Below are 27,459 nucleotides of genomic sequence, written 5' to 3'. Positions count from 1 at the left end.
TACAACACAAAACAGCCACAGACACATGACCACAGAATACAGCACTTGTAGGAGAAAGCATTTGCCTCCCCACTTGTTTTCTCTAAGTCTTGTGATGGTGGGAGAAACAGCAGGACCAGGCAAGATGGCACAAAACTTCAGACACAGTGGGAACAAGTGCAAGCACTGTGCTGAGTAAAGCACTAGGAAGGGACCTTTTGGTGGTGTTATAATTGAGAGTAATTTACTGCTGTAAGCAAGCAAGCCTTTCTTCTCCTTAGTTGCCATATTCAGGGGAACTGACCTTGGCAAGCGTATTTAAAGCAAATAACTGATGTCAGGATCAACTATTTTCATGCTGTTTCTTTTCCTAAAGTTTCCTAAGTTTCTTTTCCTGTATCTGGCTTCAGTCGCTAATGAGCAGCAGCACATTTCTTTTTAACTCCTCCACTACAACAGAGTTTGTTTGGTTTTTTCTTTTTAATTCTTCATTATGTCTGCTTTCCAACAAAGCCCAATATCTGCAACTTCTTTAGAACTCATCAATAAACTCCACGGGGCTTTGTAACTTACCTTTTCATAGAAAATGTTGTGAGTGAAGTAGGCATTGGCAGGCTGAAGCTGTTTTACTAAATTAAAGAAGTACTCAGTTGCAAAGAGATTTGCTTCATGCATTTGAAGCATTACATGATCATAGACAGCATCCTTCATCCGATGATCTCAAAGCGCAGTACAAAAGTTAATAATGAAAGAGAGTTACATCACTAAGTTTTTCATGGCACCTTAAATTCATAGGCAGAATACTGGCATCCTGCATGCTTTATGCTTTGTACAATTCTATTTATAAAAACCCAATAGGCTTCAGGCATGCAGTCAGGTGTTTCTGTAACTTGCTATTTAATTTCAGCACAGGTATGTCACTGTTCGTAAGAGAATTTTGACTGCAAAGAGGATTCAGCCACTTAAGATACCCGGCTTCAACTCTTCTACGTGACGCTCTGCCTGGTTTACACTGTACTAACAGGAGACTTTCTGATCCTGCCCTGTCCTGGTGAAGTAAAAACTGCATGCATGGTCACTGTCACCACAGTACACCTCTTCTTTGTAATACTCTACTCATCATTTCAGATCCAGGTGTAATTTCGAGTTATTAACATTTTTTTAAGCTCTGCATGACCTGGAATCCAGCCTCCTAAAAAGTCACTTCTATCCCATTTTCCTTTCAGTCTAGTGGCAATTATATTTTTCACTTAAAATAGCTAGGGCATGGCTTCCTAGGGCAAACAGGGTGATTCATGTGACAGATTCAACCTGTGTAAACCATTCCAAATAATCTCCATCAAAAGCGCATTCCAGTGAGTTTCAGTATTCAGGGGGTTTGTGTTGTTGGAAGTGTTTTTGCCCCTTACATCTAAGTGGAATTCAAATATGTTGTTGCATTTAATAGCTGTTTCAGCCTATGGCAACATATTGACAATTGACTTTTTAACCAGTGTCAATATTTTTAATTATTATTGTGCTCTGCACATGCACCTCATTTTTGGTGGAAAATACTTAACATATATGTATATATTACTATATGTTGATTAAAGAAATCTATTTTGTTGCCAACATACAACTTAAAATTATGTCCTGTTAGCAATCATATTGTGGGGGAGATCTGTTATATATTTGTACATCACACTCATTAATATATTAAAAATACAGACATACTATAATCTCTTAGCCTATCACATAAATGTCACACTCAGAAAGAGTATTCCATTTTGAGAGTTATTAGCCCCGCCCATTCCAGTAAAAGGATGTTGTCTCAAAATGAAAAGCAAGTTTTATTTTGTGACATCCGTGCGTTTTACCCAAGTATATAAATACATTAACTCCTACAGCAAGAAATACTGTGATACTGGACCAGGCATATTTTAGAGTTCTTTCTTTGAGACAGGATCACATTAATTATAGATTGTAGCTATTTTAAGGTAAAACTGAGTGTTTTCTGCATGGTCTGAAAACAGAAAGTCCCCAATTTCAAGGCAGTTCTGCCAGAAACTGGAACACCAGCAGGCAATCTCTGCCAAGTACAGTTTCAGTGAATTAGCCAATACGGTCAAAGAGGTTTAATCAGAACTCTGATGCCCTTTTGCACGTATCTTTCCAAAAGAGTAAGTTGATAAATTAAGGTTATTCTTTTTTTTTAAGTATAATGAAATTAAGGAACCAAGCCAAAGCAAGACAGATAGCTGGTGGCACCTGTGACACAGAAGTTCCTAATTCCCCACATTTGGGCTGACCACTAAGATATCTTGCCATTAAACTTGTATTTGAAAATCTGCATGTGAAAGTGTTTTCTGGTATACAGTAATATCTGGCAAGAAATGGCAAAAATAAAAGCAAAAATAGTAGGGCAATTTTAAATAACTTCTATTTCTGTTGTCTATTTTAATAGGACTAAACCAAACAATTTAGTCTTTTTTTCTTAACAAAACTATGATGTAACATAACCAAATATCTTAACTACCTGTATTTAAACATCCATTTTCTGACACAATATAACAGAACAATATACGAATGAAGACAACATAGTTATCCTGGATTTTAAAATTGCTGCTGAAATAAATTACTTCATAAACTACACTTGGCACCTACATCTATTTGCAGTTTACCAAATGATATAAGACAACAATGATTAGAAGATATAAATGCACTCCAAACACTACGGAAAGGAAACTCTGCATGGTCTCTGTCAACATACAGTCCTTGCAAATGTCCTCGACACTGAAATCATGCTACAATTAAAGAGATGTTAGAACTCCTTAGTTTATTTACTTATGAAAGCCAAGATGACACCTATTTGATTTGTTAGTTTAAATAACTGAGCTTGTATTTTGGCATTATCATTAATATCTTTCGAAGTGATTTTTCTAAACAGACATTATGCTAAAAAAGTTAGTCTGACATTCAACAGAAAGTTCTTCTGGTTTTGGTGTGATTTTTAAACAACAATCATGATTCAAAGATATTTCTTAGGGCAGGAAATTAAAAAAAAAAATTAAAGAGAGAGAGAGAAATACTGTCTCTCTTTTCTGGAGCAGTGGGCTTATTGCCTTTGTTCAAGATTGATCCTGTGCAAAAGAGAATAGCAAATAATCTCTGTCTTTGGGTTTCCAAAAAGGTAAAAAGAATTCGTGGAGCTTTATTCAAATACTTTCTATTTTCTTTGGTGTTAAGCTCAGAAGATCTTGACCTGTTTCCCTATGGAAATACATTTTTCTCCATAGTGTGCACACTTGAGCACAGAATTCTTCATGAGCAGAGCTACAGAAAGGGCCTTTCTCTTCATCCCCTTCTGAATACTCTCCTTGGATCTATTAATAAATTATAGGAGCTTTGACAAAAAGTCCATAGTTAAACACGTAACTGGTTTTAGAAGGCTGATTTTTAACATCCCAATTTTATGCAATATTGCATACGTGTTAGAAAAGAAGAATGTTATACCCAGGATTCATTATAATCTAGTAAGTATGACATAGTATGTGAATTAAGAATTAAACAGAATTTCTAAACATACAGGCGGTGGTGCATGTGGGCTGTGGAAACTTCAGCAGCACCCTAATTGCTGTAGGTATCCTGGCCCCGCTGGTAACTCAGATACAGCTCCTTTTAAAATTCTACCCTCAAGCTTCATGCTGTGAAAATGTCATATAAACAGCTGAACAGTCTTCCAAAGGGGAAGACCAGCATGATCTTATGCTTGGAGGAATTCCAACCAAAATTTGCAAGACATCCCTTTTACTTGGGGTTGACCCTGGTATAATTTGCAAATACATACAGCATTTTGTGTTTGCAAATACAAGTAACAGTTTGTGCAAAAGCATGGGTCCCATTAGCGGTGTTTTCCAAAAACATAAAAATTAAAAAAACCAAACTTTACAAGAACTACGTATCACATATTTGCAACAAAAAATTAATTTCTAAGCTTGCTTACCTACTTTTCAGTTAGTGAGTGTAATAATTCAGCTATAATTTTAAAAATAAATAATAGAGAACATAAAATATTTCAACTACAAAAATCTCCAGAACAACAATTTGCAGAACCTGGGCAAACAGTGACAGGACTTCATTTCAGAAAAAAACTCCACAGGTTCATCATGTTTCTTCTGTAGTATTCCTCTGTAGTTTAAAAATGGATTATAGCAATTTGCTATATATTCAGCTGTATTTTTCACCATTAATAATTCGACTTATGGAATTTGCAAGGAATGCATTTGTTTTTACTCCTCACCTCCATCTTGTACAGAAAATTACAACTAAAAAATGAAGGAGGCCTTTTATTTTGAGCAAAATAGTTGAGATTTTTCTTCAGTTTGACACAATGTATTTATAGGATTAATTGCAATACTCTCCTTGAAAATTATTCTACTGCAACACTTGATCAACCCAAGTAGAAAGAGAAAGTGAAACCAAATGTAAATACCTGGAAATTGTATTTTACCTAGAATAGGAGGACTATTAGCCCTTCCCTTCACAAGATAACACAGGATGTTTAGTGATCACAAGTAGCCAAGACTTCAGTCTTACATTTCAGCTGAAAGGTACTTTGCTGACACAGATTTAACTGAATTACTATACCCAAGTGCACATTTATGAAGTGCTCTAACAGGAGGCATGCATCTGTTTTACAGCTAAACTCAGGCAATTTAGTTATGTATTTTTCCATAGCAATAAAACTGATTCAATTACAGTAGTAACCACCTAAGATAATTCTCTTCAATATCTGTCTTTTAGCGGCATATGATGTGAATTGGCAATTTTCTTGCAAATGAAACCACTTAATACTGCAGAACCCTCGAAATACAGTTCCTTTTTTTAAATTAATAAGCAGTACAGGATTTCTCATCATGATAACGATGAGATTCTTTCTAAAAGTAAGAATCCCAATTAAAGCACTGAATCAGACTTCAAAAATGGAGTTTCAACAACTGTGAAACATAGCACAAAACTACTTACAGTGACTTCTGCAATATGTCTCAGAAGTGCTGGAGGAAACAAATGTGATTGTTTAAGAAGCAGATGATATTTCAAGAAAATCTAACTTAAAAAAATGAAAACATGCTAACTGACAGAAATGAATAGCCAATGGTAAACGTTATCATTTTGAACAGAATGTTTCTTATGAAATACAGCATGTGTGTAAACCATCAATTCTGCCTTCATTACAGCCAGCTTGAGAAAGAATTGCAGATTGCTTTATAAAAAATATGATCCCTGTCATAAAATAAACTAAATAACAACAATATTTCATGCTTACAGAAGATCTTCCTGCGAGGATGAAGATAATCATAAAGCTCCTTACAGACTTTGTGTAACTACACCTAATCATATCCCTAGAAGGGCAGTTAGTTGTAATGGTATATTCCACACCCATGGTCAAACGAGAACAAATAGGTTTACAACTCAAGAGCTCACTGTGAGTTAGTGAGTTGCTGGGAATATCACCCTGGAGTCCTGACTCTCTTATTTTGCTCTCACAGCTGGATGGCTAAACTATTATATTATGTGGAAACTACCCAAGTGCAGAAACATAAGAAATACGAACCAGCTCAGATATTCTGAAAGTTACAGCAAGGCTTTCATTAAAAAGAAAAAATAACATAGTCAATAAGGAGGGAGGTAGTGTAGTGCTGATCTCCTTTTCTACTTCGTGTCCCTTGTACTGTGGAATTGGGACATAGTTCTCCATTGACAATTCCAAACAAGCTCTGAAGGAATGCTCTCTCATACAATTAGGAATATACAGTTTTTAATACTATGATTCATTCATTTTCTTAATGTTAACAGATAGGAAAAAAAGGACTCTAGCAAAAAAACCTATCAGACTTCAAAACTTTGTACAAAGCAGGCAAGTATCCTCAACAGATGGGAACAGTCAGCTGGTGAAACAAAATGATGTAATGATCCCCCCCAATCACTGCTGGGAATGAACCAAAGGCTCAGGAAGCTTAAGGTAGAAGACATAAAAATGTAAAGATACAAGAGAGGCTTTACACATCCATGTAGGTAACAAGAAGTAAATTTATAAAGGACTCATAAATAAGAACTTAAAAGAGGAAAAAAAAAAAAAGGAAAAAAATGCATGCTGGTAACTCTAAATCGGAGGAAGAACATTCGATGATAAATAATCCAGCAATTACAGCAATTAAGACTGATGCTGAATTTGATGCCTACATCCTTAGTTTTGAACATAATAGGATATTAGTCACATTCTTCCCATATGTTTCATCTGCACACTTCACACCACTTTTTGTTGTTTTTCCAAGTTATGTTTCCTCTGTGATTCATTCTTTCTTTCACTCAAATTTAATATAGTTTAAAACATTAGTGTGGCCTCAGCTATTTAAGTTTCTTTTTCATTGATTCTGCTCCTTTTTATATGTTTTACAGTTCCCTTATCTCTTTATATCCTTTTTTTTTTCTTTTTTTTTTTTTTCCAAATATACAGCTACTCAGGTTGCTATTTCACAAGGTGTTTACAGACATTAGGAACGTAAACCCTACTGGCAATCGTCAAGCACTAGCCATTTAAGCCTTTTCAGTTTCTCTGACAATCTTGCCCTTCAACTTTCAAATGCCCTGATAATGATGAGCCACCACACTGATCTCTTTTTTCAGCATGAATACACCATGCTTTCTCAGCCTCCACATGCACACAGTCGATAGAACACAATCACCTGAGCCTTTTGTAAAGCAAGGTAGTATAAGTTAAGGGACATACGCTGTTCATTCATGTTTAAACTGAAGAAACTAGAGCACTTTCTGAAGTTTCCTTTTCGCTAAAGTGCACCCAAACAAAGAAAGAAAAAAACAAACAAACAGAATACACAAAAGCCACTATCAGCCTTTACCACAAAAATATGCTGTTAGACTTATGGAATAAAGGAGAAGGTATACTAAAGCAAGCAAATACATGTATTTACTTGCTCTCATAACTCAGTCACGGTAAGTGGAAGGAACAATTGTCTGCAGAAAGACAAGCTCTCAGGGCAACTGGGAAGAGTCAGGACACCTCTACAGAAAGGCCCTGAAAATTCCTGCCATCTTTGGGTTACTATCTTGGACATCTTCCTAGGAGTCTTTCTGGTGGAAATGATCTCCAAGAAACTTTTTAAGGGATGTTAAGTATGAAAAGTCCACTAACTTTTGACTGGATTCCCTCTAAGGCTCAATACTCAATGTTATACAATTTTGCTCTGGCCTGTCATAGATCCAAAGCGCAAAGGTTTTTTGTAGGGACAGGGCAGGGATAAACAGATACAGATGCTATACATACAGAGGAAAAGAAAACCATGCAGAAAGAGCACTCCGTTTTTCACCAAAAATGTGTTCCTCCATAGCTAAATCCGAAGAAATGCTGATATAGAAACAACTGCCAACAAATCAGAATTTATCTCTCACTCAAGTAATATAAATGACACAAGCATGACTTTCTGAGCTTTTAAAAGTACTTCTGAGCTGTAACATATTTTTGCTGCAATAATAAAAAGTCAGGCTGTCTAAATAATTGAATACCAGTAGTTCTATGGTAATCTTGCTGTAAGAAATATCACAAGTTTTTCTATAGATTTCTCTAGCATATTGCTGACTTTACTGTCTATATATATTCAGCTAAAAGGATCATTTTCAGAACCTTATTTTAGCTCGGAGTAGTACTCCACATCCAGTAGCATTTTACCCATTTAGAATGATACTCACTTTCATTTTGGAAACTGTATAATGTTTTGCATTTAACATCCAAAGAGTTAAGCCTTCCTGTATTAACCACTTCATCCCAAAATAGCACATGAGGAGTCAAGTGATCAACAGTATATCAGTTTAGCTATTTTAGTAATTTTGCCTTCTTCTTTGCTTTGTGGTCCCTTTTGAGTGCCATTTTAGCTATGTCCACACATCTGGATTATATCTCAATTTGGTCAGTGTGCTACACATACTGAAGTGAGAGCTTTTGTAAATGTGTTGCTGCATTTGAAATGTACATTAGAAAAAAAAATAATGCATACTCACACACCATAATTTCCCTTTAAGGACTCAAACCTGTTCTAAGTAGTAATCATGCCAATTTTACAGAAAGGTAAATCAAAGCATAAGGTTATTATGTGACTTACTCAAAGTCACTTGGGAATTCTGTAACAAAATGGAACCAAACTCAAATGCTCCATGGCATCCACCTGCTAGGGGTAACCAGTACTGACAAGACATTTGTGCTTTTCTCTAGTGCCAGCTGGAAACACAGTAGGATAGTCCAAAGCATCTCACATGGCACTGGATATTTCTGGTTTGCATACTTCTGGGTAAAATGTGGTGCATACTTCTGTTTATGAACTAGAATTGCTTCCTAGGTCTCCTAAGCCAACTATCTTTTATTAAATAGGCAACACTGTTTCAAAAATTAAGATAATTTTTCATCGTTCAGGTAGTATTTGGAAGTTAAGACTTCCTCATTTGCAGTAGAAATCTTCTAGAGATGAAAGTGTACTGAGAAATAGCCCTTTCTGGTCATTACAATACAGGAGTGTGCCTAGCCAATCTGAAGTCTTCAGAGACATTTTTTGTCAACATACGTCTTTTTAATTTTATCTCCTGGAGCTTTATGCATTTCAAATACTTCTCTCCCTCCTGTCAAATTTCTAATAAATATTGCAAGCCTTTGGCTCCATGTCCAGAATCACCATACCAAATTAAACTCAAAGAATCTCAGACGTAGCTTTTTAAGATGGTAATGTAAACACAAGTTCTTTGCTTGGTTTTCATTTAGACTCATGTAATCCAGGTAAATCAAAACAAAACACAGAAACCAATGGTTAAATGACAACAGAAAATGTTATAAATTTTAACTCTTCATGAAATCCTCTTTGTTCAGCTCTGCTTAATGTAGAACCCATTGACCATACAGCGGTAATGTCTGTATTGACCAATCTGTTGACTAGTTTAGGGACGTTTTGTAGCTTGGGTTCCAATCAGAACCTCACTGTTCAATTGAGAGTTTCGGGTATTTTCAGACAATCCCATTTGCATGAATAAGTTCCAGGTAGCCTTCTCAGCCCATAACAAATCATGTTAGTAACTCCATGGAACCACTTTGACTGCCTTCTAATTTCCATCAGTACTTGTTCCATCAGCCACCATTGATAGGTCATCTTTTACTTTACACAATATAGCATCATCCATTCTGGAGGTTATCTTCTCTCGAGTTTTTTTATTTATCTCAACTTCTTGCAGCTGCTATACTTTGAAACATCTCTGTGTGTTTAGGTAATTTATATTCTCAGTTAGTTTCCCTAGTAAGACAAGTGCCAGTTATATCAATTAGATATTAATTAACAATAGAACACAATAGTAGAATTGTGCTGTCTTCATTGTTATGTTCACAGTATTGTTATGGCACTGCATCATCACTGCACTTTTGGAAACAACTTGCAGGACTCCTGCCTACCAATAAAAAACTAGTTTTCCAGATTTAAGTGTGCAAGATATTTCAAAATATTTCTCTTATAGTAAATTTCTTCTGCAGTGTAGCACTAACTCATTCTTAACGAATAATATTTTCTCCTTTGAAGTAGAATGTATGTTATTTAGAAGAAAACAAAAGAGAGAAAGAAGCAGCATGTCTTTACCCTCCGCACATCTTTGCCAAATGTTTCGCTGTAGCTAGTGCCCAGTATTTCAAACTGAACATAGGGGTTGGCGCCATCTTCTCTGAACTCCATAACACCAGTAAGCCCAGTTATATGGCCCTAAGGAAATAAGTTTCAGAAATTTTAGAATAGAACAGATTTGCCTTTACAAGCACTCCTTTTTATTAAAGGTATGCTGAATCTGCTTTGAAAATGTTTACAGTGAACTTAAATGTGGCAATTACAATGTTTTTCAATAGCTCAAACATAGCATCAGACAAAAGACTTTTTCTTTTTTCAACTGAGAAAATTACTTTAGCACTAACACATCCACTGTATATTGTGGAAAAAAGCCATCAGGTCTTATCATTCACAGAGAAACTCCAAAGGAAAGGAGAAGGACCTTGGTGGACCGTGAGACAAGAGCCCTTTCAGTGTAACTGAGGGCAGCAGGTTCAGTTCTAGGGTTGAACACAAAGGCATGAACTCTAAGTCCAAAAGAAAGAGTATGCCTGCTGTGCTCCCGAAAGAGGCAGAATGAAAAGACAAAATTTTAAGTATTATTAAAACCTGTCTTTGAAAGTATCATGGAGTTTGATTTTGGGTTTCTAGCAAAGAAACTTGAAATTACACTAAAATTTGAATCAACTTAGCAACAAAGGATGTTGTCCTTAGGACTGGTCTAAGCATAACATAACATTTGATCAAATTGCATAATTTTACTAGAGGAAAACCACTTCATCAATATATGTGGGAAAACAGGTTGTTTTGTGAGTTTTGTTTTGTTTTTCTCCAATAATTGCTATAGTTAGTATAATAAAAAAATGAGTATTTTTTCAAGTAATATTTGTGATCAAATAAATTTCATCAAGAATTTACCATGCGTCTGCAAAGCCACAGTGCTGTCCATATCTGAGTAACTCAACATGCTGTAAGACAGCATCACTGTTCGTGACAACTTAGCTAAACCAGATCCCTTGGCTCTGGGCTACAGTACACAAATAGATCCTCACCAATGCTCAGCTAACTTATGAAGCTAGTTGAGCTGCAGTAAATGGAACATTTACTTAAACCTTACCATTGGTTGACCTCTCAAGCTCCTTAAGTTCTTCTCTTGGGGAAATGATGATGATGCATGCACACAACAATTTGTATGACTATTCTTAATCACACTATCTCTACAGAAGTTAGCTATGAGAACAACGGAAGTAGGACACACACCACTGGAGCAACACTGCAGCGTGTGTAATTTGTAATAAGTCATTTGCTTGTTTAATAGCTGCAGATCATTCCTGGTAGTTGCAAATCAATTGCTTGTAATATATCAAAGAAAAGTTGAATAGAGGTCAAAAACCTCTTCAAAAGCTAATCTCAAGTAGAAATGGAGCAACTCTTTCAATTGCTCACACAATTGTGGTTTGTCTATTCTCACCTTCTTAATAGTCTCTAGCATGGATCGTCCTCCATTCCAAGGTTTGGTGGATTTCCTCATGCAGTTCAGACTTGCCATGCTGTGCCACTTCCTGTCCTCCAGTTTTCTGTGGAAAGCATTGGCCAGCATGAGCACACTGTCATACAGGTACAGGTTGGAAACCTGCAAACAATAATAAGAATGAGCCTCCTGGTTTATTCGAGCATAATTTTGAATAAACTGTAAAAGCCAGCAATCAAACAAACAAAAAAATAGAAGACGACATGACTAAACTGAAAAGCTGGGTATGTTTGACATCTTCAACAGTCAAGGCAATTCACACCAATACCAGTGCTCGCCCCCACCTTTCCTGCTTGGCCTTTCTGGCCAGGGCACTCTGACACACTTGCATTGCCTGTGCATTAACCACCACTGCAATGCAGTGCTGTAAAGATGTAAGAGAACGCAGTTCAAACAAACTCAAGCTATAGAAGGAATGCAGCTTTCTATCAATGAAAGACCAGGATTGCTACTTTTTCAGTCCTTTCAGCAATAAGAAAAAGAGAGAATGGAATTAACTTCTTTTTTTTTTCCTTCAATTGAGCGATTTCCTTGGTAATTTCTGGCACAGCAAAACATGATACTAATGCAACTGTTTAGAACAGAGGGAAGATAAATGACAGTATTATATAGGTTTTATCATCTCTTTCCACAAAAATACAGAAAACTGGTTACTGTTCTGCTTTCTCTGGAGCTATTGATTTTAGCCTCCTTATTCTTCAATTTGTGTGAAAGATAAAGGGAACAAATAATTAACAAAGACTCTGGTAAGAACACCGCACTAGTTATGCTCAGCTATGTATTTCATTTTTTAAACCCAAGACAGGCCCATCAATACAAGATCAGATCTTCGACACGCAGTGGTATCCACTGCAAGTGGTAAAACTTTAGCAGTGAAAGTTGGCTGAGAGAAGTGATTGAAAAAAAAAAAAAAAAAGAAGATACTCTCCACCTGTTTCCGGAGTTTACATGCACTCTTGTTCAAATCCAGGCAGAGATTCAGGGGTATTGATTTATTCTTTACTAAATTCAAATCTCCAGTTAACATCAGTTGCCAGATACAGCTTTTATCATTATTAAAAATATATTCTCCTAGCTGAAGGCTTTACCCATGGTGAACCATGAATTTGTTATTTATCATTTGGATTTCTCAATTCACCATAGAAGAAGGTACCTAGAGACCAGGAAGGGGCTACCTATGCAAGTTAATGCAGCTGCATACTTTCTATAAGAATGTCACTCAGCTGTGAATGCTTAACTATATATTATTGTTGCATCAGTGGCTCCAAGTAAATTTCTGTTATATTAAAATCCTAATCTTCAGAAACAAAATATTTAATCTTCCATAATCTGGAGTTTGTAATACACTGAGAACCTAGGCACTTTGAAAAATCTTCTAGTATACATAAATCCGAACAAAATACATCTAAACAAAAATTCACTTTGAAATAGTCAAATAGGAAGAAAAAACACAAAGAAGCGGTTGAGTATATCCACTGATTTAAGTGACTGAACATAAAAAGGTATCTTCATGCAAAAAACAATGCAAAACCTATGAGATACTATGACCGACAATTTCTCCCATCTAGCATTGGCATCTTCTTTCCCTTGTTTTCTTTCTAGCTTTCCTGAACAAGCTGTCCATATTCCCTGTATCTGCTATTTCATCCAGTTAATACATTTCCTTTTAAACGAGTTTCCAAAGCAGCTACTTTCCAGATTTCCTCTCTTTTTAGGAAAAGTAAATAATTGAAGACTTAATAAGAGTCTCAGCAAATAAGTGTCTTTCTTCTCAGTTGCATTTGTCTCCCTACTCTGCAGATATTTTCCAAACAATTTTCAAATAGTGCAACCAAACAAATCCTTATTATTCAATGGGATACTTTTCCTCTTCTGTGTTAAGCTACTCTCTACAAAAAAGACAAGAAAAACAAAACAAACGAACAAAACAACAACCCACACACACACGAAATAAACCACCCAAATCATACACTGCAAAACTATTTGCTTTGAAGTAGATTTTACATGCATAAGGAAACATGTCGCTTCTTACGTGCACTCATGATCCTTTTCACTCCCCATTAAATTTGATTTTATACCCTCACTTTTAACTGACAACTCACTGTCTGTTGCCTTGGAACAGCCAGAAATCAGAAATACTTTGTATTTTTTCAGTTTGGCACTGCTCTTTTTCAGTTCTGGAAAACTGAAGCCTCATTCCCAAAACCAGTTTTCTTGGTTTGCTAGCAGACAGCCCTGGGGCAAAATGTAAGATGTATTTGGGTACACTGCTTTACTTCTCGCTTGCTACTTTCTATGATCCTAGAGAAACAGCCACAGTTCTGCATGGATAATGGATGGAAAGCTTGAGAGAACTGTTTTTGAGGATCTTAGCCTCCATGACCATGCATCCAACTCAAATTACCCCATGGTGTACAGCAAAACAAAGTAGCCATTTATTTACCACCAAAATCCATATATTTCAGTTAGATCTAGAACAGATTTTGTATTAACATTCTTTCATTTTTTTCTTTTATAAGAATGATATAAACTGGATGACAGCAAGAAACAGTTTCCTACTTAGGCCCTTCTGTCATACATCTGGAGATTTGTACCAAGACAGAAGAAAATGTTGCAGAGAACACAAAAAGTTATTTTTTGCCATGGAAAGGCTATTCTGCACATCTTGTGCACACTTAACCACTTGCATTTTGCCACTCCAGTTCTTTTCTACTGCAAGTCTTGCCCAAGAAATGAGTATATAGTACTTTCTAATCAGCAAAATTCCTTTTTTTTCATATAATCATATTCTGAGTATTTACTCCCATAAAAATGACATAGATGCATTACTACATTTTACCCCCTTTTTACCCCCTACTCAGTGAAGAGTGAATATCCTACGGAAGAGTAAATTGAATTTTATTCACACCATCAACATTTCTCTTTCAGAACAGAAAATACGTAAGCCAGAAAAACAATACAAAACCTTCACAATGAAGGCTAGTTTTGAAACATTAAAAAAAAATATTTGTTCAATTTGCTAGTTAATTCATAAATTAACACAAAGTGTAGAAGTCCACCCTATTAAGGGCAGAACCCTTTATGACTTATGAAGTGTAACTCAAAAAATTTGGTTTTGCATAGTGATCAAAATTCAGCTTGTAAATAGCGTGTTTGTTTAAACCAAGAAGGCACAATGTTCACATGACAGTATTGTTTTTGCAGTCCTCTAGGTTGAGTCACTTATTTGAAGTGCAAAAAATAATAAAGAACAACCAAAATTATCCTGATAACTTAGAAAATAATGTCAATTTGATCCTTCACAGTGTGCAGAGGAGAACCCAGTTCCTCAACATCCACAGCAGTATAGATTGAATGTCTTTGCCTAATCCCAAATGGGAACTAGCTCTATGCTAGAAAACAGAATTACGGAAGCAGGTTCAGTCTGATGCCCCAGTAGTGTTGTGAGCGTAGCTGAACAGTTGATTCCTTCAACACCTACACTAAGATACATTATTAAATTACTGTGAGAGATACTTTTTTCTTCTTTTTTCCTAATTCCTTTCTGAGGTAGAAAAATAAGAATACTTAAATGCTTCAAATATGCTCTTCTCAAAATCATATTCACTTTCTACCTGAATTCATTACCATCTACATATTTTCTTGCAGAAAAAATGTTACTTAAAACAAGACACAGAAATTGTGGCCTGATCTCACAGTAAATCCAGGGCTATAATGATTTCCTTTATTTTCTCTGATATTCCTTTTAATACAGCGATATCTCTTTATATGTACTAGATTGTATGTGCAACACGAGTTTACTGTAACCTCCAGAATAGCAATGCTGTGGAAAGAAAAAGGCTTCAGAAGGGAAAGCCTGTATACACTTATTACTGCAACTGCACACATATTTTAAGTCTCAGCTGACTAGCAAACTCCCTCTGAATAAAAACACAACCCCTCAAAGGGAGTTTCTGAGATACCCCAGGGATCAGCTAGACTCTGTTTCCACCAGTGCTCTCAGAAGCGTGAGAAAATACTAAATTTAAAGATTAGTCTTCAGACAACATTCAGAAATGGTAGCAAAGCAAGAGAGAAGAAAAAATAAGGCAACGTACTTGGCTACTTCAGGTTTTCCAAGCTCTGGAGCATTTCTTATTTCCCCTGTTTATATATTCACAGGGGGAATGGAGGAGGGAAGGACATCTATCTGTCTGCAAGGATTCCTCTCATATAACATAATTCCTAGATCAGAACAAAGTGTTTCATTTCTATTCTGTTTGGAGGATGCAGCAGTAATTTTCAGTTCCTCTTTCACTTCATCGCTGAGAGCTGTAAGAGCTGGAGGTATTGTGAATGAGATGCTTTTTGATCTATCTGCTGTAAGAACAATGGTGACTGTTTTACCAATATATTAAAGAGTTTGCTCTGTGCATGAGTAATTTTAGGCATGTTCTGGTATAGCTTCTCAAAATTATTCCAGACATTAGGAACCTTTATTTTGCAAAGAAGAAAAAAATCCACCATATACTAGTAGAGCAGAGTAGAAATTTTCAATGAGAACAGAAATGTCAACCTGTCACATTATTAAATGTCATTTATGTGAATTTCATGAGATATTCCAGAGTGATCAGAGTGATTTTACTTTTGAAGTTATATATGAAGATAGTTTTTAGCTCCTTCAGAGGCTCTAATCATAGGTAAGTGCTCTATAGGGAAGCCCAGGAAACCACAAAGACTGACCCCAACTTTTGAGCCAGAAGTCTGGCGAGACAAGACTACTGAAGAGATCAGCTGGGAAGACAAGCTGACACCCAGATGCCACTGCTTCAAAAAGTCATTCCCAAGTTGGGCATCTGTACCTTGCTGCTGCCAAGATCACCCTGTGAGCAGCCGCAGCAGTCAGCTCCAAGGATGAGGCAGATGGAAGAGGAGCTCCAGTCTGCCAGCAGCAGAAATGCTTGCTGCCTGGGGAGTGATATCATCGTGCTTGCGTACGCACACACCAGCATGCCCTAAAACTGCATTTCAACTTCCAAAGTTCAAGTACTGCCAAGCATAGTTACGCACTTGTGTCTCCAATGATTGGGTGCATCTTACTAGGAGCGGTGAAGATGGATGGTTTACTTATGGTATAATATGTGCTTACAAGGATATTGTTAGAGTGGAGAGACTGAAAATCTGACCTATTTCATTTTCTTAAGTTAGTTTGCAGAGCCCGTTGTGAGACTTTGCATTAATTCTTATGTTTTAAATTCATGCTTCACTGCTCATGGAGCTCAAAATCACAGCCAGCAGCCTGGCATTCATGAGAAAACCAGAGTCAAAAAAACAAGCATTCATTAAAGACTCAAATGTCAGCTTCGAAGTTCTGAAGGGCTATTTATTAACAACTGAGGCAAATGAAAACTTGAATAAAATTTCCTAAAATCACAAAAAAAATACATCAATTGTATATTTATTCAAGCCTTCTGACAGTAAGGAATCTTAACTGGTGTATTATTTAGTGTTTTGCCCATTCTAGTTTTAAGTATCTCAAACAATGAGGCTTACAAAGTTTTCTTTGGAAGACTGCAGTCTCAAAATATTTATTATTAATAAGCAGCTTTTTTGAGTTTTTTTAGAGTATTTTTATCCCTTTTTCTTGAGTTATGCATCTCACACCACTTTTCCCTACCCACAGCTTCTATTTTCTGAATGCTCACTGTCCTTCAGGTATTTATTATGAGTATTTATCATAATTATGAGTGTTTTCTTACTAGTATGTTTTATAACAACATGTTAACAATAACACAAGATCTGGATTACCCTGTAATGCTCAAGCTTGTTAGCTGCAGGCATTGGCTTTGCTCACTAAATGTCTCAAGAATTTGGCACAGCCAACACTAACTGTCCAGGGAAAGTCTAGCAGGGAACATTTGATAAAGAAAACTGAACATAACTGAGAGTCAGACAGGAAGACAAGAGATGATATTGGAATTGCAAAACAGAGTATAAGATTATCATTTTACCCTACCTCGTTTATAAATAAATATGGATTAACATTAGGTTTCAGAGGCAATAAAAAAATAAAGGTACCGACCCTGTCTTCTAGACACTGCTGTCTGCTCCCTGATAGAGCACTGAACAAAAATTCAGTGAAATAATTATGCAAATAGAGAACTCCAGCAGTCAAAAGAGATAGCCTGAGCAGAGAGGAAAATCTCGCTCCAGAAAGTACCTGGGGTTTCAGCCTCCAGAGAGCTCACAAAATCCCACATGGCCAGAAGACACCCGTGGTTATATGGGTTATTTTTTAACAAATTCTACTAACATACCCTGTATAAAACACATGCCATTGGTCTTAAGGGGGAGATTATGCCATGCAATGGGCAGTAAAGTCAGTTCAAAGATGTTTTTAATTCATGTGGTACTCAGAAACACTTTCACCGTGACTGAACATGTGGCCAAAAGTCCAAATTAAACTTTACTAGAGACATGCAAATAGAGGTTTGTAATGAAAGGAAAATAAAAATGTGGCTCATCAGTCCTTCATGGTAGGAAGTGGACAGTTTAATAGGGCTTAATCAATATTTACTGCCTCCAGCTGTGTAATAACAGCAACGTAAATAGGTCAAATGAGAGTGAGGCTATTTAATTGGACAAAACTGCAGGATCAGGCCCTTAAGTTTAAGCAGCCAAACACATCTCCAAAATACAGTTCCACATATAGTAGTTAAATTGCAGTCATTCCTGAAAAGAAGATCGTTCATAAATAAAAACACAACCCTGTAGGAGCAGCTGCTAAGAGATTCCTACAAGATATCTGATGGTCAAGTCTTCAAAGAATAAAATTTTTACACGGGAGAAGAGTAGCTATTTCGGTGGATACCCTCCCACACTTTCTAATGTCTTCTCTCCAAATACATCAAAACAATGCCTGGAATAATTCTTCAATAAGGAGGCTGGACTCACTAATTTTGTGACACAGTTTGCTTGGGTTTTCTTTTTGCCTTTTTAATTTTACTATATATTTTGGAGTGTGCTAAATGATTTCATATACACTGTGTCCCTGTAATATATTTTATTATAAACTCACATAGATTGAATTTATTAATAGAGAAATGGTAAATATGGTAAGAAACAAACTGCAATGGGAAATACATTCCTAAAGAGAAATATTTCTTCAGAAAAAAACACAAAAAATTTTTTGAGTTTTTGAACATATCATAAATAACCCGATGAAAGAAAAAAGATCTTCATCGAAAATCAAGTTTTTAGGCTTCAAAAGTAATATTTAAATGGGAAGATTTTGGAATAAAGCAGGTTATGCATTAAAATTTCTTCAAATTGACTCTGTAAGAATATGTCTGAAATAATCTAAACAGTTTAATAGCAGTAATCCCACTAAACACCATTCAAATGCCATGCAGGGATAGACATTAGGTCTATCTAGTACTAACTGGATTTAGCTATAAATCCTGAAATGTTTCAGTGTTCTTTCTCCACATGCGGCAATACTGACAATGCTGATGGCCCAAACCACAGGATACTGATTGCCAGTGGAAGACAGCTAGTTCTAATCTGTCCCTTCCACTAATAAAAAAGAGAAATGGACACAGAGGATCATATATGAAGAATAAGAAAGAGATAAATCTAGTCGTCTGAAGTCAAATAAAATGACCAATCCAGGAAACTTTTTAAAGCGTTTTCTCCAGTTGAAGCAGAAACCCAGCTGGGTATCTTATATGTACAAGAAATAAGGGCATGAGCAAAATTTTGACAAGTGGTTTGATGGAATAAGATTGGATTTCCACAAAGCATTCAGAACAGATGAATTTTTTGATGAGCTTGCAGAACAGCCTGATCTTTAAAAGCCTTGTCAGAATGCCAAACTGGGATGATCACCCACTGAAAAACAACTTTCCAGGATATGGTACTAAACACTCTGAGAACAAAATAGTTCCAAAAAGATTTTTATTAATTTAGCCAGAAGAAAGTTAATAATCCATGACACAAATGTTTCTTTCTTTACTAGCTTGTTAAAAACACTAAATTCTCCCATAAAAACAATTTACAGCTAGAGGCTGACAGAGATTAGCTTATTCTTCTTCAAAGTCATTAAATAAATAATTAATTAACAATAGCTGGGAAGTTACCTTGACAACAAAGAATTATTAATATGAGATTGCCCAAGGGAGAATGAGCCAGAGATTTCCAAACTGTGGTGTTAATCAAACTACTTCAAAGCAACACAAGGACTTGATGCCGGCAGGCGGTCACCGCCTCTGGTGGATTCACGCAGCCCGACACGGAGCTGGGAGCTACTGCAGCCTCTGGCAACAGGGGAAATTTCGTGATGTACTTCTGTACAGCAAAAGGTCAAAGATATTTTTTAAGCAAGAAAAAGGAAATAGAAGATTGGAAGTACCTGAATTGCAGGACCATTAATAACATGTCAGTCATACTTGGAAATTAATATGAGCTGTATGCCCACAAGGTGTTTCGTAAGAAGTTTTGTCAAAGCCTATGAAAAAAATGCAGCTACAGAACGCTTCAGATGTAACTGCACGTGCTAAAAACATCCTATATTCAATCTATAGAAACCTAAGGATAACATAAGAGATACTGGGGGCAGTTAATTTTAGAGATCTCAAATGTGCCCTTCACTTTTCATTCCAGTGTGGCTGGACATGACAGTTACGGAATCAACTTCCAAAAGGTGAACTTTGTAACTCTATACGACTTTAAATCTCTTTTTGGTTTCTATGTTTGTAGAGAAGGATCTAATGAGCAAATCATAACATTACTGTTCCATTCTTCTAAAGACAATTCCTAAGATGGTATAATATTTCTGGAAGACAGAAACTGAGAATGTTTTGCTTCTCAAAATCCACATTTAGGAATCAGCAGGAAGAGAGTCCTTCCTAAAGCATCCTTGTCAGTGAAATTTAGTAACAGGACACAAGGTTGTTCATGCTAGCAAACCAGTTACTGTTTTAGCAAATAAGAACTTGCTCAGAGATGTCTGCCAGAGCCCTTCAGATGAACCTCTGAATTAGATTATGCATAAACCAGCATAGACAACACTACTCAAAATCCTGCTGTAATGTAAGATTTTTCACCAATGAGTGATTTGTTGGTGCAGGATAGATAACTTTTTCAACATACCAGAAATTGCTTCAGTTCTCTGACATGAGTGGCCTTTGTTCTCATTATATCGTACTTCAGAGTTACTAATAAAAATCAACAGTGTCTTTTCTTTCTAAGCCAAGAGATAAACATAGACTTTCCCCTGTGCAGAAAGAATAGGCCAGTGCCTAGAACTACAGTCCATGTGATTGGCATTTCCCAAACTTTACCACCACTATGACAGAACCTTCAGTCAGCAAAGGTTCTCTTCAAGGAGGAAACATCCATATCCCTCCCTCAGAGGACTTCAGTCTCTGCAGCTGCCAATTTTTAGCAGGGCACGAATAAGTAAAACAAACATCCTCATCCATGTTCCTTGGAAAATCCTGACCTCCCACTTCTTTTCTGGATAATCGCCCTACCTCTTCTGGTTTCCCATAAGCCTCATAGCTTGCTCTTTAGAAGATCTTCCAAGCCAGCACAGGAGTTCCCTCTGGAAGGACCCCTCAACTCCATACCACCTTCTTGATGAGGCTGCAGCAGCCCAGATGGCCAACATCCCACTCCCCACAGCCTAACCAAGCCCTTTCTAGCCTTACTCCAACACACAGTACCCATGATTGCCAACCCACAGGCTCAACCACTCTCTCTTCACTCAGTCCATCACAGTTTAAGACTAAATATGAAATTAAAAGGTTCTAATCAAGTTTATATTCTCAGTCTCACTAAAGTTTTCAGTTTTATCCAACAGCTTCAACAGTGATACAAATGAGATTCTTAACCATGTCTAAAGTAAACCAGAAACACATGGAGTCTCATTGAAAGCACAAGACCTATGTTTCTGAATTATTGTGCTATCCTTGGAAATAACACCTAAAATCATATTTAAATTACTGCAAGAAAAAAAAAAATCTGATAATCTTGAGATGTTGCTTACAGCAGAGTGAAATCCGTTACCAAAATCTGGAATTTGAACTAGTGGTGCATATTTCACTTGCTCAGACAATTATCAGCTGCTAGAGACTTCTGAGACTATTGAAATGGGACAGATTGAACACATCAGCTGGATTCAGTCCATTTAACTAAATATTAAATGCTCTGCAACCCAAGACCTACCAGAGTTCTGTCATCTTCACAGATTAACTCTTTCACAACAATGTCTAATGGGCATAAATATAATAAGCAAGCAGTAACACCACAAGACTATAATAGGACTTTTTTTCCCCCTTTTTTCTGTTAAGAGAATTAATTACGCAAAATCAGCTCTGATTTAGTGCAACAACTTGCTTGTACTTCATAAACATAACATCAAATTTAAAGCCCTCGGTTCTAGGAAGTAAAATAAATAATAAAATCAGGAAGAGTTGACCAAAGGTTACATGCTCAGATTTATCTGTACTCATTTTATTCTTCTTCTGAGACAATACAGTCACAGAAAACTATTCCATGTCAGATTCTAGTGGGCACAGCTACTGACCTGCAGCATCTGAAGATAACCTTCTTGTGGATCACACAGCAGTGATGATATTCGGTGGTTGTTCCTCATGCACCTCTGATTGTTGTCCCTTGAGAGAGGGAAAATTTGCCGGATAACTGTCATCCTCCCCAGAGCACTATGTACCAGCTCTAATATTTCATTATCAGTGATTTCCTGTGAATGGAGATACGGTCTTTTAAAAGCATATAATTGTCCAGACATTTCATATATTCCTTACATTATTGGATAAATGTTTTTAAAAAGACAATAGAAGAAAAAAGTTACAGACACACATGCTTAGTCTAGGCCAAATGTCCTTATTTTGTATTTAATAACAACAATGGTATTTTTTATGCATCATCTGAAACAAAACAGTTTAACACAGGACCATCTGTCTTGGCAATACTAACATACTGCAGAGATAGTACCTCATAGAAAAGCACCAACATGGTCTCAATAGGTTTCCAAGTAAAAAAACAAGAGCCTTGAAACCAAATTTATATAGAAAGGGTTTTGGTTGGCAGAATAGAACCTCACTACATCCTCAGAACAAAACAACAAATGAAAAATGTAACTATCTTTAGGAAATATGTCCATTACAAGTGAGAACAACATTACAAGGAAGTACTTTTCCCATAAGAACAGCAGATCATTTCTGAAAACTAATCTTGATAATGACTCAAGGCAGTCTTTTGAGGCTATCTGTATTAGGAAATAAAAAAATAGGAGAAACTTCATGGAAAGGATTGACACAATTAGGACTGCAAGTTTCTGCACGCAGAATAGTTTAGGATAAGATATAAGGAGACCCCAAGGACAGGCTGCTCTTCTTTTCAGGCTTTGCACTGTCCAAAGATTCTTTGCAGACCTCCCCACGTCCCAGCCTCCTAATCCATCCTGGGCCAGGGCCTGCATCTACTGCCCTTATATCACAACTGAAGCCAACTCAACTCTATGCTTTAAGTATTTTGTATTTTTAAAAAAGCCACAGAACCAAAACTTTTTTTTTTTTTTTTTTTAATCCTAGGAATAGTTTGAAAATCACAGGCTTAGGTGATCCTGAAACCAAAACAGCAGAACAGCTTGGGGTGGTTGTTTCCCACCAGGAGTTCATGGTGGGGAAGGACAGATGGTAGCACTGCTGGCTGCATTCGTCCCCAGGCGCCTCCTCTGCAGGGAGCAGCTTTACATCCCAGCTCCTCACCACTGCCACCAGCAGCATCTGCAACCCATATCAGTCCAGCTCCAGCACAGGTTGGCTGCACCAGCTGCACAGCTGGGCCAACCCATTGCTCAGCCTGCACAGGGCTGCTCAGCCCTTTGCAGGGTAGGGGACTGCAAATAACTCATGTTGTACTTACTCGGTCAACAGGCCCCACACCTTGTGTTGTGTCATCAGCAGAAGTGAACACGGCCCCGTCTTTTTAACATTCAAGAAAAAAAATGCTTTGTTTTCTTGCCTTTTTTTCTGTCAAGCTGTGACTGAAATGACCATGGGGTTATTATAATTACTTGTTACGGTTGACTAGTACTGTAGCTTTGGCTCGATTTAGTTCATCTTTGCCAATTTCCCATCATTTTTTAGGAACATGAATTTTTAACTTTGCAGAAGGTGAAATTCATTGCATTAACAACAGACCAACTGGTGTGACGTGAAAATAGAAAATCAGAAAATAAATATATTCTTATAGAAGCCAAAGATTTTAAGGCTTAATAGAAGATGCTTGGCAGCACCTGTTGCCTTGCAGGGAGACATTGAAAGAGACCCACGATCTCTACAGATCCCTCCGGACTGCTGCCTTGGATTTCTCTTCTGTTGGGCTCAGGGGCGCTAAAGCCCCACAGCATGTATAATCTACAGTCCGAATAATATTATGGGATACCTTTAACTCATAACCCTAGGATGTGTCCCTTGCAGGAAAACTCAAACTAAGTGGCTGGAAACAGAAAAAAAAGATCACAAATCATCCAGACTTTCAGTTCACCACACACATTTTGTGTCCTCCCGGAGTGATGCAGAACTTTTCAAAGGCGTCTCATAACCTGTGTCAAAATGCTTGACCTGAGACACATAAGCCTATACATAGCAGACCAGAACTGCTTTCCCCATGGGATTTCCAGAGGTAAGGTAGTGGAGGAGATCAACTGTGTTAGACACATTAACGCAGGTTCTTCCTACTCAACTATAGGCACGAAGTGAGTCCTGAACGTAAAATCGTAATAACTGCACAGCCAAAGAAGAAAAACTGGAGCCTCTGAAGGGAAATTCAGAACCTAAATTAGACTAAATCTGACTCTGAAAGTGTCACCTTTTTCTGTGTGGAAAACTGACAGTATATAAAATATTTCAGTGTCTCAGTTTAATATATAACACCAAGCAGAACAAAGCTCCTGGTTTTTCTTTTAGCTAAATGGACATTCATACCAGCAAATGATCCATTCCTTTTAGAAACAAAATTTCTTTTTAGAAATGTAAATCATAGAATAAAAAGTTGTTCTTGGAAGAGCTGGGAACAAAAGGTCTACATCTGCATTTTTGAGCTGGTGCTCTAAAAGCCAAAGGCAACTATGGGCTTTTCTATGCCAATTCACAGGGTGGTACGGCCACAGGCAGCATCACAGGGCACCTCAGGCAGGTCCAGGGGTAGATCAGAGTGGCTGGGTGCCGGAATTGCAGAAAAGAGCAGGTCACCAGCATCCCCCACCAGAGCAGCCTGGCTGCAGCTTCCCTGGCCAGGGGACTGCACCCCTTCCTCCTGCCTGGCACAGGCATTCCAGAAAACTCGTGGTCCTGGCTTAGCAGCATGTGAAACCTTAAATGTCACATGCAGAAAGATCACCTGTGTTCTGACTGTGATAAATACAGGAGAGAAAAAAACCCAAAACCCAAAAAAAGGAAAAACAAGTATATGTGGACTCTTACTTTTACACCCATCAGAATAACAGCATATATCCAAAAAAATAGTTCTAAGCCTTAGAGTCACAGTGGAAAAAACATTTCACACTGATCTTGCAATCGAAGTCTGTTCATCCAGTTATTTGTTTTAAAGTAGCATGTTTTCTTTCCTGTACATGATATGAAAATCTTCTTTACGCTGTGAAACTGACAACCAAGCAAATAATTTAGGCTGGTCCTAGAGTGTTTTGGTTTGTTTTTTCAAACAAGTGTATCCCAAATTTACAATCTTGTTCTTGGATCACCCAGCTCATCACTGAAGGAGTCCTTTAAGCGTTGTGTTTTCTGTTCATGTGTCATATTAATGGCAAAGTTTACTCTTCAAAAAATTGTGGCATTCATTTATCTATTTATTTGCACAGAAATATTGGTCATTTGGGGAATTCATTTATCTATTTATTTATCTGCACACAGAGAACTTCAGTCAGTTTGTATTACCTAGCCGTATTGCTCAGGGGAATATTTAAATCAGCTCTAGTTGTGCTCAACTATCATAACACAAATTGCAAAATGAGACAATTATGTTTCACATTACAATCTCTATTTTCCTAGAGGTAATGACAGAAAATTATAAATTTTAATGACATTAATAATTTAAAGAGCCAAAAGAGATTTCCAGAAAGCGCATCCCTAAGAAAACTGGAGGATTAAACTGAATGGCAATGAGGACAAGGACACTCATGGAGAAAAGCAACAGATTCATGTGGAATTTTTGCATTAGGATCAATATCGTTTGTTGGGTTATTATAATTCCCCTTAATGCACGGTGTACATCTATAAATGGACACTTGTTCACTTGCTGAAAATCCAGAAAACATCCTACAATTACCTGCTTTTTTAAAACATTCATGACAGCTTATCCTGTAGATCAATTTATTCAACCAACGATATGCTGGCTTCTCTGCATCCCACATGAGCAGGCACACAGATGCATATGTATACATATATATAGGTTAATCCTTGCAGGCAAGGGCACAATCTATTTTTCATTGCACAGAAAACATTCTAGTATGAGTCTGCATGACCATCTGTCCAACTCCCATCCTCATTGTCCTCCAACACATCCAACACTCTGTCACTTCTCTTCCTTTTACCTGATGATCCTAAAAATTTCTACAGGGATGTATTCATAATTTAGTTGAATTAGGTCTATTTCTAGATATAAGGACTCTGCACCGGTTGTCCCAAAATGTTTCTCAGATCAGAGCGAGTGCCTATACAGTAAAATATCCTCTGATTTAACAGAATATTATTCCATAGTAAAAAGAAATTTTCTAAGGAAAAAAAGAAAATCACACAAAATGACAGTTATCAAAAGCTGGACAAACAAACAAACAAACAAACAAATCACCCTTTATTTTAATGTGGATTTCACTGATAAAACAACTCAAAGCTCATTTAATCTTATTCCTACCTGACTAAGACAGTTTCTACGTAATTCAACAGCATTAGATTTAGGTCAATTTTGAACCCTACGAATTTCTGCAAGCAGGATGCAGGTACACATGAAGTGCCGTTTCTTGCATATGTATACCTTCAAGCAAATTCTACTGGGTTTGCATGACAAGGTCTAGGGACGGGGGACTGCAGGGTGGCTTCGGTGAGAAGCTGCCTGAAGCTTCCCCCCACATCCAACATATATAAGAAAAGTACACACTCTTTGGAAAATAAATAAATAAAAATTATGTAGTGACGAAGACAGCAGACAAAAGGAGAGAAGCAAGATTTCTTTAGGAAAGTAGTAAATATAAAGGACCTCCAGTAAAACTGGAATAAATTTTAATTGTAAATTGTTAAGTTTTGCATTGAAATGTGTAATTTGCTAGATCTTAAGGTTTTTTTCACAGTGTGTTCCTTGTATTTCTATTCAATTTTTTGACTTCTTTTAGTCTGTGCATTTTTGTATAATTTGAAAACATCTTAGAATACTTGCCATGCTTGTATTCTTAAACCATTGTTACGAAGTCTGCTTTTTTTCAAGCAAAAATAAGGCACGGGAAGTGTAAAAGATTTATTAACTTGTTATCAGAGTCAACACAAGCATCATTACACAGACTGATGCTTAAAAACAAAGAAACTTTTAGCACTTTCATATGTACAGAAAGACTGAGCAATATTGTAATCTATCAGATAGTCCTGGTTCTACCCAAGTGAAAATGAAGCCATAACAATTTACACAGGCTCATGGGTCTAATTGTTGATCATCCAAAATGCATAAAACATAGAAATTTCTAAAAAAAAAGAAAAATATTTTCCAAACAAAAGTGAAGAACAAACACTGTGTTCATATGGGATTTTTCTTCCAAAGTCATACATTTCCCCAAGATTACTCTACAAGCCCTGCACTAGGAAAACACTGTTCGTCATGTATTTTCTAACACCTTCCTACATGCTACCCCTGGGGAAAAAGTAGTTTGCAGAGATAGACTTTATCTGATAATTACTATTCTATTTTCTGCTCATTTTTCTCAACCTTTGAAAAATATTTCATAGAGGAAAGTAAGAAACAAGTGCCCAGATGACAGCTGAGAAGCTGTTTGACTCTCAAATCAAGAGGATGAGTAACTACGGATATACTGGGCATGTCTGACATGGTAAAAGGAAAGAAAACAACTATTGGCAGGAGCAAAGGAGCTGTGGGATAGAAATGGAAAGTAAGAAATATGTCACACCAGGAGAGAGATGATGGAACAATTTCTCGTCGCTCAAACTGCCTCCTACAGACAGTGAAACAGTGGTGAAGAGAGACTTATGAAAACAGCAGAAATAAGAGAATTGAGCCAGAGTCCAGAAAATTATT

General features: G+C 36.9%; 1 protein-coding gene across 1 annotated transcript in view; it reads right to left on the bottom strand.

The window, feature by feature from the left end:
- GRID1 (glutamate ionotropic receptor delta type subunit 1) overlaps positions 1–27,459 on the bottom strand; it is a 516,801-nt gene that overhangs the window by 86,613 nt on the left and 402,729 nt on the right. Inside the window, exons 6-8 of the mRNA XM_065639013.1 lie at positions 21,704–21,877; positions 11,077–11,238; positions 9,645–9,764 (exon numbers count right to left, since the gene is read on the bottom strand). Of these exons, the coding sequence (XP_065495085.1) occupies positions 9,645–9,764; positions 11,077–11,238; positions 21,704–21,877 (456 nt within the window). The remainder of the gene's footprint in view (positions 1–9,644; positions 9,765–11,076; positions 11,239–21,703; positions 21,878–27,459) is intronic.

Source organism: Caloenas nicobarica, chromosome 7 (assembly GCF_036013445.1).
Source record: "Caloenas nicobarica isolate bCalNic1 chromosome 7, bCalNic1.hap1, whole genome shotgun sequence".
Lineage (NCBI taxonomy): Eukaryota > Metazoa > Chordata > Aves > Columbiformes > Columbidae > Caloenas > Caloenas nicobarica.
Note: the sequence above shows the minus strand (reverse complement) of the source record. Positions and strands in the feature narration are given on the sequence as shown.